This window comes from Ambystoma mexicanum, chromosome 3q, assembly GCF_040938575.1.
Source record: "Ambystoma mexicanum isolate Mex_15411 chromosome 3q, UKY_AmexF1_1, whole genome shotgun sequence".
In the NCBI taxonomy this organism is placed as follows: Eukaryota; Metazoa; Chordata; class Amphibia; order Caudata; family Ambystomatidae; genus Ambystoma; species Ambystoma mexicanum.
The window spans coordinates 6634831-6646890 of NC_090926.1; the positions used below are offsets into that span (position 1 = coordinate 6634831).

Below are 12060 nucleotides of genomic sequence, written 5' to 3' on the forward strand. Positions count from 1 at the left end.
ATTAGTTGGAAAATTTAGGAGCAAAGTAGAGAGCAAGATTGTTAGCAGAAAAAGTAGAGGAGAGTTTACGAGATCTGAGATTTTTGGAGGCATCTAGGTTTAGAAGATTGAGACTAAATGAGAGAGAGCGAGAAGTCACGTTTGGCAGAGTCGAGAGCAGCGGAGTAGTTTTGAAGAGCGGCTAGGTAGAGCTGGAGGTCTGAGGAGTGTCTAGATCTTTTCCAAGTGTGAAGGGTTTTCCTCATTGTTATTTTAAGAGTGTGGATGGATGGTGTGATCCAAGGCCATGGAGGGGAGGGTTTAGAAGTGAATGTAGAAAAAGGGAAGTGAGAGGCAAAGGGTGCGTTAGTGAAGGCTTCACCATTGGATGGAACAGCAAATTATGCATTGGAGGAGAGAAATAGTGGCGTCATTGATCAATTACAGATTCAAAATGTACACGGATGCCCAGCCCTGCACCACTCCCCCGTTGAGACCACCTTCCTTGAGACCCCCTTCCTATCGCACTCAGTGCTGGTGATGCCCTGTTATTGTCCCAAAATCTTCTCCTTTATGTAATAATTAAACAGCGTCACAAAAAGTAAAACAATTGCAGCTTGGGATTGTGGGCCTATTTTATGTGCCAGTCCGACCCGGCTCTAGGGGCTAGGTTCTGTTAATGGACGTGGGTTGGAAGGCTTTGGTTTACCAGAACGAATGGCCATCGATTCCCATCATCTCAGCCGCTACCATGCGCCCTCAGAAGTAGTGATGGAATGACAGCAATTAAATGGGGACATTCGACTATTGCAATTGATGTCACTGAAGTTTTGCAACCCGGATGTTCCCTTTATACCTCAGAATTACAGTTCACAGGGTAAACTTGTAAAACAGGTTTGCCTCTTCAGCTCACGCATTGTTAGCGTTACCCATTTTCAAATGTCTTGGCTATGTGACGCATTCACACAGCTGGGGGGCAAACACTGCTTTTGTCATATTCGTGTTGTGTTTCACCAAGGACGTGACAGGACTGAACTCAAATTTCCTACCAGTCAAAAATATAACTTCACCTTCCTGTTATGCTATTGCACACACCAAGGCCAGACCCTGGGGTCCTCCAAAGCAACTGGTTATCTTACCTCACATGATGTATGGATTACTGCTCCCAACAAACGCACGATTCCTCACCCAAAAGACTATAAATGATAAGGTGTGCCTCTCTGGGTAGGGCAAAAGACAATCCATCTCCGTAGGTTTTTATTTATTTATTTTTTATGGCAGTTGTTACCGCATAATGATCTCAATGTCCACACAAAGGCCTTATCTAGGACCCAAGAGGTATTCCTGTGAAGGTGCGGTTTTAAGCTAGCATGAGATGTATCATCGATTGGCACCTTTTGATTGGGTGGGTGAGGTGGGCTAATCAAGGGGAGGAGTTACCACAACCACATGAGAAGGTTTTCCCTCATTATATGTAGTCCACTTATGCGGATCGGTATAAGGACACACACAAACATCTTGGTTTATAAAGCTGAAAAGAAGCAGAGTGAGCTTAAATAAAGCAAATATGGCAGTGACTGGTGACCATCAGATTGGATCAAAATCCCAGAGAGTTCTCAGGTGCAGCCATGTCAGCCAATTAGCAATTTCCTTCAAAACAGAGTCCTCTGTCTATACCTGGAGATAGGATTCTGGATCCCCTGTGAACAACGTCTTCCACAACAAAGGGAACGGGCCTCTCCTTCTGGGAACGGTGCCTCTCCTTCTGGGAACATCTCATTTGTATCCATTCTACTGGCCGGATCTCGTTTGCATCCAAGGAAAGAAAACCTAGCTACCCGGATAGGGGTCTCCCTGCCGGCAGACTCGTAGCCAGGACTGTCTAACAAGCGGGCCCGAAGCTGAAGTAGTTGGGACCACCGCAGTGACATTAACAACTGTAAATGCCTGCAGAGCACTGTTGAGTGGGCCTTCACGGATGTTGGATGGGCCTTGCCAGCTCAGCCCCCATCCCGTCTACGCCTATGCCTTCCAGTAGAGAAATTGAAATGGGAATTTAGGATACAGATTTCCCAGAAGAGGCCTGGGCTGCTCTTGGGGAAATTTACAAACCAGGCGAACCGGATCCAATGGGCGATGCATCTGATCTTCCTCTGGCAGCGAGTTTATAAGACCTTGATAGGACGTCTTCCTACGCATAGGCTCTGCCTTTCTTTCAAAGCCAGATCTAGGTGGTCACATAGGTGCCACCAGGAAAAGATGAGCATGCCACACAGCTCCCATCAGTAGAGGTAACTTTTGTAAAGGGGGAGGCGGGGAGGGATCATGACTGGGAAGCAATAATCCTTTCATCTGCCCTGGAAGGATAGTAACTAACATTGGGTGACCTAAATTTAGGTTTAAAGGCGGGCACAAGACTTGGTCAGAAACAATAAAGCATCTTGAGATGTTCTAAAGAGGAGGGGGTTACTGATATGTTATTTATAATGCGGTTAATACCCAGAGGTTTCTAAGCACAGACCCTGGGGGGTCGAACTTGTGTTGCTCCGTGTTGTCTTGCTTCCAAGGCAAGCAAGTTGCCTCTAAGCTATCCTCCCGAGACTATCTTTAGGATGCCACCAAGCACACTCCCAATGGCCGGGTGGTGATCGCCCACATTAAGAGAGTGTAAGATACCCTTGTGGACCACCAGCTGCTGTATGGCGGGCCGTTGACTAGGTGATGCTGTTAGTCATGCTTTGGGCTTGTAAGAAGATTTAACCAATTAGGTTTATAGTTTTTTTCTTTAAAGTATTTCTATTAGTATTCTTTCCATTTTAGTTTGGACTCCTAATTTTCATCATATAGGTTTTGTTCCGTCCATGGTTTCAATGGTGAATACAGAAACACTTGTGTACCTGGTCACGGGGCAAGCTACAGAGACAGATGAACTAGCGGCACGGCACAATACAGGTTGGCCAGCAACACGGTGTAGGCATTCACAGCGACACAGAAAGGCAGATCAGCACCAAAGGCATGAGGCAGGCAGACCAGCATCAAGAGACCGGCATTCAGCCAGCCACCCACTGTAGAGTATGCAGGCCAGCAGAAGTAGGCAATTAGGCCAGCGACAGGAGAACGGTAGGGCAGTGACAAGGGCAGGTGGGCAACCAGTGACACCAGAACAGCAGGCAGATATACACAGTGAACAGAGACGGGCTACTGCCAAGATGCAGGCAGTCCAAGTAAACTAGAGAGCCAGGCCAGCAACAGGAGAAATGCAAGCCAGTGACAAGGGGCAGGCAAGCCACCTATAAAAGACAAGGGGACCACCAATAAAACCGCAATATGTTTCAAGAAGGCCACTGGCAGAATCTGCCCAGTGACAAGACACAACCAGAGGTAGCACAGAGCATGAGGTGGTCAGGCCAGCGAAAGGAGGCGGACATCACAAGAGAGGGGCAGGCCAGCAACGACACAAACAAGCCACTCACTGACAGCAAATGCAGATCAGAGATGCCCTGGCTTCTGTGGCGAAGCAAGGGAAAGGAAACAGTGGGGACAGTGAAAGAACAAAAACAGCGAAGGAAACCGGAAACCTGCAGGCCAGCGACAAGGGAATGCCAGGCCAGCAATAAGTGGGAAACAGGCCAGCAGCAACAGACCTCTAGACCAGTCTACTACAAAAGCAGACAGAACAGCCACAAACAGCAGGCAGAAATGTGATGAAACAGGCAATCAAAAGCGAGTACAAACAGGCAGGTGGGCTAGCGAGGGGATGTTGCTCACTATTAAAGAGTTAGGGCGGCAACACATGACAATAGAAAGTTAGGGCAGCGACATTGCGCAGGTAGGGCAGTGAAAACGATACAAGCAGGGCAGTAGCAAGAAATGGGTATGGCAGCAGAAAGAGGCAGAAATAACAGCAACAATAGGCATGCAGGCCAGTGACAAGCAGAGCAAAGTGAAGGCACAAGCAGAGCAAAGGTAAGGCACAAGCAGAGCAAAGCTAAGGCTCAAGCAGAACAAAGCAAAGGCTCAAGCAGAGCAGCAGGAGAGTCAACAAGAGAGAAATAGAGAATTAAAGAGAGGTCGGCAACGTCAATAAAAGCAGGGCAACAATGCATCAGACAAGTGGCAGGAAGAACAGCTTAGCCGGCCGGAGGCACCCAACAGGCAGCAGACTAGTGGCAAGAACTAGGCAAGTCCTGCCACTAGAGGCAGGCAGGTGAGGTCTACAACAAGAAACAGGTAGAACAGTGATGAGGGACTGGCAGAAAGGGGTGGAAGAGACAGGACAGTTACAGAAACAAGATGGCAGCAATACAAGTGATTAGAGACAGGGGGGCCAACAGCAAGAGGCACGTTAGTAGGTTGAGCCGAGTAACCAATGGAGACATGTGGGGCAGCTTAGAGACCAGCAGGGAAACGGCATGCTGATTTTCTTCTACAGCACGTTACGCAGAGGCGATTTACAATAATCAATGAAATGGTAACACTCAATAACAGGATGCAACAGAGACAAACAAGAAAACTCCAAATAGGAAAATGAAAAATTCGGTCCAATAAACAATACGGATGAGGTCAAGCAACAAAATGAAAAGTTGCAAGATAAAAGCAGGCCACCCCTAAACCAAGGCAACACCACTGCTGGGAAGCTAGTCTTAGTTTAAAAATGGCATTTAAAAAAATCCATCATTGACAAGAAAAGGGTAGGACAGGAACGACGAAAAGACAGCAGCAACAAAATACACACAGGACAGTGACAAAACATACCTGCCGGCCAGCAGCGAGGGGCAGGAATACCACAGCACCAAGAGACAGGAAGAGCAACGAAAAGAGACAGGAAGAGCTTCTGCTAGGGGCAGAAGTGTCGGGCACCAGTAACAAGCCCAAGCAAGAGAGGACAAGATATGGGCAGGCTATGAACAAGAGGCAGACGAAACACAGGCAGGCGAGTCGCAAGAGACTCGCGGGCAATGAGAAGAGCCAAGCAGCGGAATGACAAGAGACAGGTCCAGGACGAACGGCGACAAGCAGCAGAGACAGCAGCGATAGGCAGGACACCGAGTCTGGATGTCCAGTGACAGGACGAAGGCATGGCAGGGGCGCGCTGGGAAACAAGGAGGTCCTGGGAATCATTTTCAAAGTTGTCCTATAATACACATTTTCAGCAAGCCCAACTCTTTTGCTATGAGAGAATTTGGAAGCGAAATAGGTTGCCCCACAAAAGGGGCCCTGGGTGCAGAGGCCTACTGGGAAATCTCCAGAGGTCCCTATAGGCCAGTCCGCCCCTAGTGGTAGGAGACAAGCAGGCAGACAAGCTTGCTTGCCAACGTCAAAAAGAGACATCAATAACAGACAGGCAGGGTAGTAACAAGAAAAAGACACGGCTGAACACCGGCAAGAGTGTTTACCCCCTCATCACGGCACACCATTTTGTCCCCCTCTTTTGGCCGTGCCCCCCCCCCTCCCCTCCTTTAGATGTCATGTCCACGGCCGCCCCCGTACAAGTGAAGGCGATATGAGCAAGTCTGAAATTCCGGGATAGCTGCGAGCAAATGAGGCGGGCGCGCCCTGCAGCTCCCAACAGGCAGAACCGGTACTCAACAAACCCACACGCTGCAGACTTTCCCCTTCTCAGTAAACGCCAACAGACCGCAAAACACACGTAGGCACACCAGTTCGTGGCGGAAGGGCCCCGGGAGAGCCGTGCCCTTCCCCTCGGCGGTACTTCTGGCAGCGAATGAAGGCTCTGGACGGAGCCGTGCGCTGGGCAGGGATGTAGCTGGGCAAGAGTGAGGATGTTTGGCAGCGCTGTGTGCGGGTTCCAACACGGGGCAAACAGGGCACACTGCAGGTCAGGATGGAGGCGGAATGGCGGAGTGGGTGGGTGTCCGTACTGCAGAAAGGGAGGAGTGGTGAAGCAGACCAGGATGGGCAAGTATTGGGGGGAGGGGGGAGTGGGATCTGTGAGCCTAGGTAATGGAAAAGAAGGGGCGGCTGCAGGTGCGTACTGGGGTCCACTGATTAAGCTCGCTGAATCTCCCAGCACTGGGATAGCAGGCGAGCTACTAGCGTCAGCAACTCAGCGCCTGGCCCATAGAAGCTGCCTCCCTGCACGGGATCGCGCTTGGCCCATAGATGCTGCCTCCCTGCACGGGATCGCGCCTGGCCCATAGATGCTGCCTCCCTGCACGGGATCGCTCCTGGCCCATAGATGCTGCCTCCCTGCACGGGATCGCGCTTGGCCCATAGATGCTGCCTCCCTGCACGGGATCGCTCCTGGCCCATAGATGCTGCCTCCCTGCACGGGATCGCTCCTGGCCCATAGATGCTGCCTCCCTGCACGGGATCGCGCTTGGCCCATAGATGCTGCCTCCCTGCACGGGATCGCGCTTGGCCCATAGATGCTGCCTCCCTGCACGGGATCGCGCTTGGCCCATAGATGCTGCCTCCCTGCACGGGATCGCTCCTGGCCCATAGATGCTGCCTCCCTGCACGGGATCGCGCTTGGCCCATAGATGCTGCCTCCCTGCACGGGATCGCGCCTGGCCCATAGATGCTGCCTCCCTGCACGGGATCGCGCTTGGCCCATAGATGCTGCCTCCCTGCACGGGATCGCGCCTGGCCCATAGATGCTGCCTCCCTGCACGGGATCGCTCCTGGCCCATAGATGCTGCCTCCCTGCACGGGATCGCTCCTGGCCCATAGATGCTGCCTCCCTGCACGGGATCGCGCTTGGCCCATAGATGCTGCCTCCCTGCACGGGATCGCGCTTGGCCCATAGATGCTGCCTCCCTGCACGGGATCGCGCTTGGCCCATAGATGCTGCCTCCCTGCACGGGATCGCTCCTGGCCCATAGATGCTGCCTCCCTGCACGGGATCGCGCTTGGCCCATAGATGCTGCCTCCCTGCACGGGATCGCGCCTGGCCCATAGATGCTGCCTCCCTGCACGGGATCGCGCTTGGCCCATAGATGCTGCCTCCCTGCACGGGATCGCGCCTGGCCCATAGATGCTGCCTCCCTGCACGGGATCGCTCCTGGCCCATAGATGCTGCCTCCCTGCACGGGATCGCGCTTGGCCCATAGATGCTGCCTCCCTGCACGGGATCGCGCCTGGCCCATAGATGCTGCCTCCCTGCACGGGATCGCGCCTGGCCCATAGAAGCTGCCTCCCTGCACGGGATCGCGCTTGGCCCATAGATGCTGCCTCCCTGCACGGGATCGCTCCTGGCCCATAGATGCTGCCTCCCTGCACGGGATCGCTCCTGGCCCATAGATGCTGCCTCCCTGCACGGGATCGCGCTTGGCCCCGTAGATGCTGCCTCCCTGCACGGGATCGCGCCTGGCCCATACATGCTGCCTCTATGCATTGGATGACACCCCACTCACCGCCGGCCTCAGAGACAAACCGAATCAAAACACACAATAGTATGACTGAAGGCTACGCCGCCTGGGGTCCATTCTTCTGCACACAGCATAGGAGTGAGAATTGTGCACGACAGCCACAGTCAATCAAAATAGAGAGGGTAGGACAGGGTACAGTCACCAACCAACACCACTAAAAAAACTAATCTTTCTGCATTCTCATCCTCTCCAACTCTGAACTAAACACAACCATAGCTCTACGGCACAACCAACTGCACACAGCTTGCTGCACCACAACAACGAAACAAACCACACATAGACTCTCACTACAGCACATGGCGGCTACCAACCGAAAACACACCTATGCACACCGACCTGAAGCTGCCCACGCCACATCACGGCTCCCGCTGAGTAAACCCCTCTCCCCCCCCCTCCCTGCAGGGGGTGAGCGTGCGCGGTATAAGAACCGTTCAGATAACATGTGAGACTTTCTGCCTGGCAGCCTACAGTCATCCGTGTAATCAGAGAGGTGGCCACTAGTGAGCCAGTTGCCCACTACGGCACAGATAGCTCTCTCTGTTAGGTGCCTGCTGGCGAGGTCCCTGCTCACAATGTAGAAAACACGTTTGAGACCAGAAAGGGCCAAATCAGTTTTGCTTCTGGCTCCCCAGGCCCAATCAGTGGGGGTGGCGCCCTCTCTGATGGGGCGCATTCACTCCAGGTTTCTGTCACAATGATAAGAATGAAAGTGCCAGCCCTGTAGCCAATTCCTGCAGCTCTCGGCCACTTATGCAAATGTGGGGGCAGGTGCTCAGGAGCAGATAACCTCATATGCCATTGTCAGAGATCTGAAAAGGGAGCTTCCTCACAGAGTACCTCCTCCCCTGGAGGGAGAAGGGAGATGTGGCCATCGCTGCCTGCATGCTATGCACCGTCACTGGTCGCACAGGGCAGCAGGTGGGGATTTTTCCATTACCCCTGCTTTGGGCAAGCATTAACCCAAAACAAGGGTCGCTCTGGAGCCCCTGCTGTGTTCGAGTGGGTTCAAGCCGTGCCCGGCTCTCACAGCTCTGCCACACGCTGACACTGCATGTCGGGGTCGTGGTGCACACACTGGCTATCTCCCCCCCCCCCCCCCGCGGAGAACAGAGCGCCACCCCGTACCTTCTGGGCCTGCTGGACCATCTGCCGAATGACCGCCTTGATGTGCGGCGCGTTCTCCTTGGGCGGGTGCGTGTACACCAGGTAGCGGTTGAGCCCCCGGTAGGACCCGCTCTGCGGCCAGCCCAGGTCCAGCGGCGGGATCTCGGTGTCCGACTTGTCGGGCCAGTAGGCCAGCGAGACCGGCGGGGCCCCTCTCCCCGCCACCTTGGCCCCGCCGGCGGCCGCCTCGTCTTCGTAGCGCTTCCAGGCGGAGTGCAGCTGCTGCAGCTCGAGGCTGGACAGAAAGTTGGCCAACTTGGCATTCTTCACGAACTCCTGGTAGGCTGGCAGCCCCTGGCCCGCCAGCGCCTCCAGGGCGGTGCGCTGCTCCTCGCTGTAGTAGAACTCGGCCTTGGCGTCCGTGAGGCGCTCGTTGACGTGGCCGTCGTCCAGGCACTCGATCTGGGACTGCGCCATGGCGGCGAAGGGAGTCCCCGCTGCCACCCACCGGCGGCTGCACCTTGGGACTGAGCCGGCTGTTCAGTGGGACACGAGTCCTGCCTCACCTGTGGCACACGCCTCCTAGCCCAGGCACACCTGTGAGCACGCCCCTTAGGGAACACGCCTCGCGTGGAGCAGTGGCGACCTCCCTCACGCAACTGCTGAACTAAGCAAGCCAGGCCTTCCACCCCAAGGCTCCATCCAGCGAATCCGCCGCTCCCTGGGACCATATATCCATAGAACCTTCAAGAGGACCATGGCCACATGATGGCGGAGTACAGTACCGTATTAAACTCAAGGAGCTGTTTCCTCAGAGTACAACAATCCCAAAAAAGCAACTCCGCAGGCGTTCCGAAGGGAGGTTAGGTGCTTTTCAGTAGGTGTCTCGCATTTGGGAACGGCGGTTTTAATCCCGTTTTTCTGGTACCGTTTTAAAATCCGAGCACGCTCCACTGCTTATAACCAATGGGAGACTGCAAGTCCAGTTTTCCGGATCCGAGTTTCGGGGCGAGTGGACGGTTTTTGCTGCATCCCAGCCGCTCTCTGTTTATGGCACTTTTACATCACAAAGCAATGTTATCCCTGGCATGTATATGGGCGCAGCTCTATACAGGGAAACAATAGCATTATCCAGACAAACGACTCCTTCTTAAAATTGACCAGTACACGCTACGCTGAGATCCCTCCGGCATCCCCACCCCCTCTTTTTCACAAACTAAATGTGAGATAAAGGCATCACTGTTCTGGGGATTCGTGTTGGGCCGCCTACTCACTGCCCTCCGCGTGTGAGATATTTCCGCAAGTTTTGGCAGGCACCCGGATTTGGCTGGATGGAGCGGTTGGGCTTGGCTTAGCCGACTAGCCCCTACCAAGGCCCTCTTGAGTGTGTACCTTAAATAACTTACACACTGTCGCTTATAGTGGAATAAAAAACTGGTCACTTTATTAAGAGTCAATTTACGGATGATCCCAGCAGTGCAAGGCTCCTAGTAAACCAGGCTCCAAGCATAGCCCAGGGGTGGCCCTCATTGACGTGCTTTCCAACCGGTGACCCCATCACGTCGGTGATAGATTGGTTCCGGGTGGACAGGTCACTTCTGGCTCCTTCCTTTGGGTTAGGAACTGCCTCTGGTAGCCTTTCTACCAGGAACAGTCTCTTAACTCCCATACCCCTGTATGGAGCGAAACCCGAGCCACTGCAATTGTTGAAGAGTCCAACTGCCCTTAAGGGTGAAGTGCCCATTGTGCCCGCTCTGTCTCCTGCAGCTAGCGGGTAATGTTTGCGGCTACCATCCGCAGGGTGATTCCTCCTCAGCTAAGATCACCCAGTAACTCTGCATCTGTGACAATAACAAACAAACATTAATAACTTAACCTACCTAACCACTGAACTAACTTACTGCACCAGGTGCGGGTGAGTGGGAAATTCCCCCGGCTGCCAATCAACAACGAGGAGTACCTCTCGTTGGCCGTGGGAATAGAAAGGCTCTTTCTTTTGGGCCAGAAGGGGTTTCTCCAGCTTCCAGTCCTGACAGCCTCCACCCCCTGTTTCCAGCCTCCCCTCCTGAGGAGTGGAGACAACCTGCAGGCCAGAGGGGCAGCCCAACATGCCCACTGGACCTCTTTCACCCCCTTTGGGGGCTGGTGCAGCTGCTTAGCGGGCTAGCCCCTACAAAGGCCCTCTTGAGTGTGTACCTTAAATAGCGTACACACACTGGTTCATAGTGGAATCAAAACAGGTCACTTTATTAAGAGTCAACTTCCAGGAGATCCCAGCAGTGCCTGGCTCCTAGTAAACCAGGCTCTAAGCATAGCCCACTCGTGGCCCTCTGCCATTACTGTGTCTTCCAACCAGTAAATCCATCACTTTCGGTTATAAATAGCTTCCGGGTGAACACATCACTTCCGGTTCCATCCTAGCAGTCTAAACCGGTTATGGGAGCCTTTCTACCAGGAACAGTCTCTAATCTCCCACACCCCTGTATGGTGCGAAACCATGACCACTGCAGTTGTTGAGAAGTCCAGCTGTCCTTAAGGGTGAAGTGTCCGTCGTTCCCGCCCTGACTCCTGCAGCCATCGGGTAATGCTTGTGGCTACCATCCGCAGTGTGATGCCTCCTCAGCTAAGATCGCCCAGTAACTCCACCACGCTTTGGGGGTGGCCCCAACGCTACACCTATCGCCCCCCACACTTTAGCTTTGCATATAGATACTCACCCCTCTATATTTACGACCCTCCCCCACTCTGGAGTTCCTCAAAATCTGAACAGTAATAGGTCATGTCCTCAGTGATCAAAGTGTGCGGGAGCGGTTGGGAGCGGTGCTCCTCTACTTTTTTAAATTAAGTTTTACTGTTCCTATACTTTTATTTTAAAAAGAAACCGTTCCGGAATGGTAATGTTTTAAAATTAAAATGTAGGAAAAAGTTGAAACTTGCACTTTCAGTGCACTGCACTGAACGTTTCCTTAAACAGTGGGCGCACTTGTTTGGGGATTTGGATTGCGCTTGGGAGGGGGCGTGACAATGGAGTTTGCGGGGAGCGGGCCAGACCAGCAGGGAACATAGTTCCACTACTACTTTTTGTACACTTCGACCACTGCATGGCCTCCATCCATAGGTGATGACTCTGGAATTCCCCCATTGTCATAGTTACCCATATCTTGATTTACCACTGCTTTAGTTTTTTTGGCCACTTGCCATGCCCGCTCGGGATTATCCCTGCCAGACCATTCCATTCCATGATAAACTGCACCAAGGCCCTTATGGTCTCATGCATCTGCCGCAGGAATAAACCCCTCCCTGGCAGTGCAAGCACATCACCCAACAGGTGTATATCTGGAGCCATGCCCATTCTTACCTGCAGGTGGCTGGGGCGGCTCATGGCCTCCCGGAGACTGCGAGCCAACCCCTGTTTCCTTTAAACATACCTTGCCACCTTCCCTGAAGTGCACTGTTCTCTGCATCTGCCACAAACACATGCCTGATGGCCCACCTTTTGCATCTGCTAGAAGTAATGAACACAGCCATATTCTCTACCCAGTATTACAGCGAAACATGTCAAAGGAAAGAAAACCTACTAATACAC

At 53.1% G+C, this 12060-nt stretch overlaps 1 protein-coding gene across 1 annotated transcript in view; it reads right to left on the reverse strand.

Moving 5' to 3' along the window:
- Positions 1 to 9138, reverse strand: part of FAM83F (family with sequence similarity 83 member F) — a 207041-nt gene extending 197903 nt beyond the window's left edge. Inside the window, exon 1 of the mRNA XM_069652931.1 lies at positions 8496 to 9138. Coding sequence (XP_069509032.1) covers positions 8496 to 8951 — 456 coding nt within the window. The 5' untranslated portion in view covers positions 8952 to 9138. The remainder of the gene's footprint in view (positions 1 to 8495) is intronic.
- Between the last annotated feature and the right edge of the window lie 2922 nt (positions 9139 to 12060).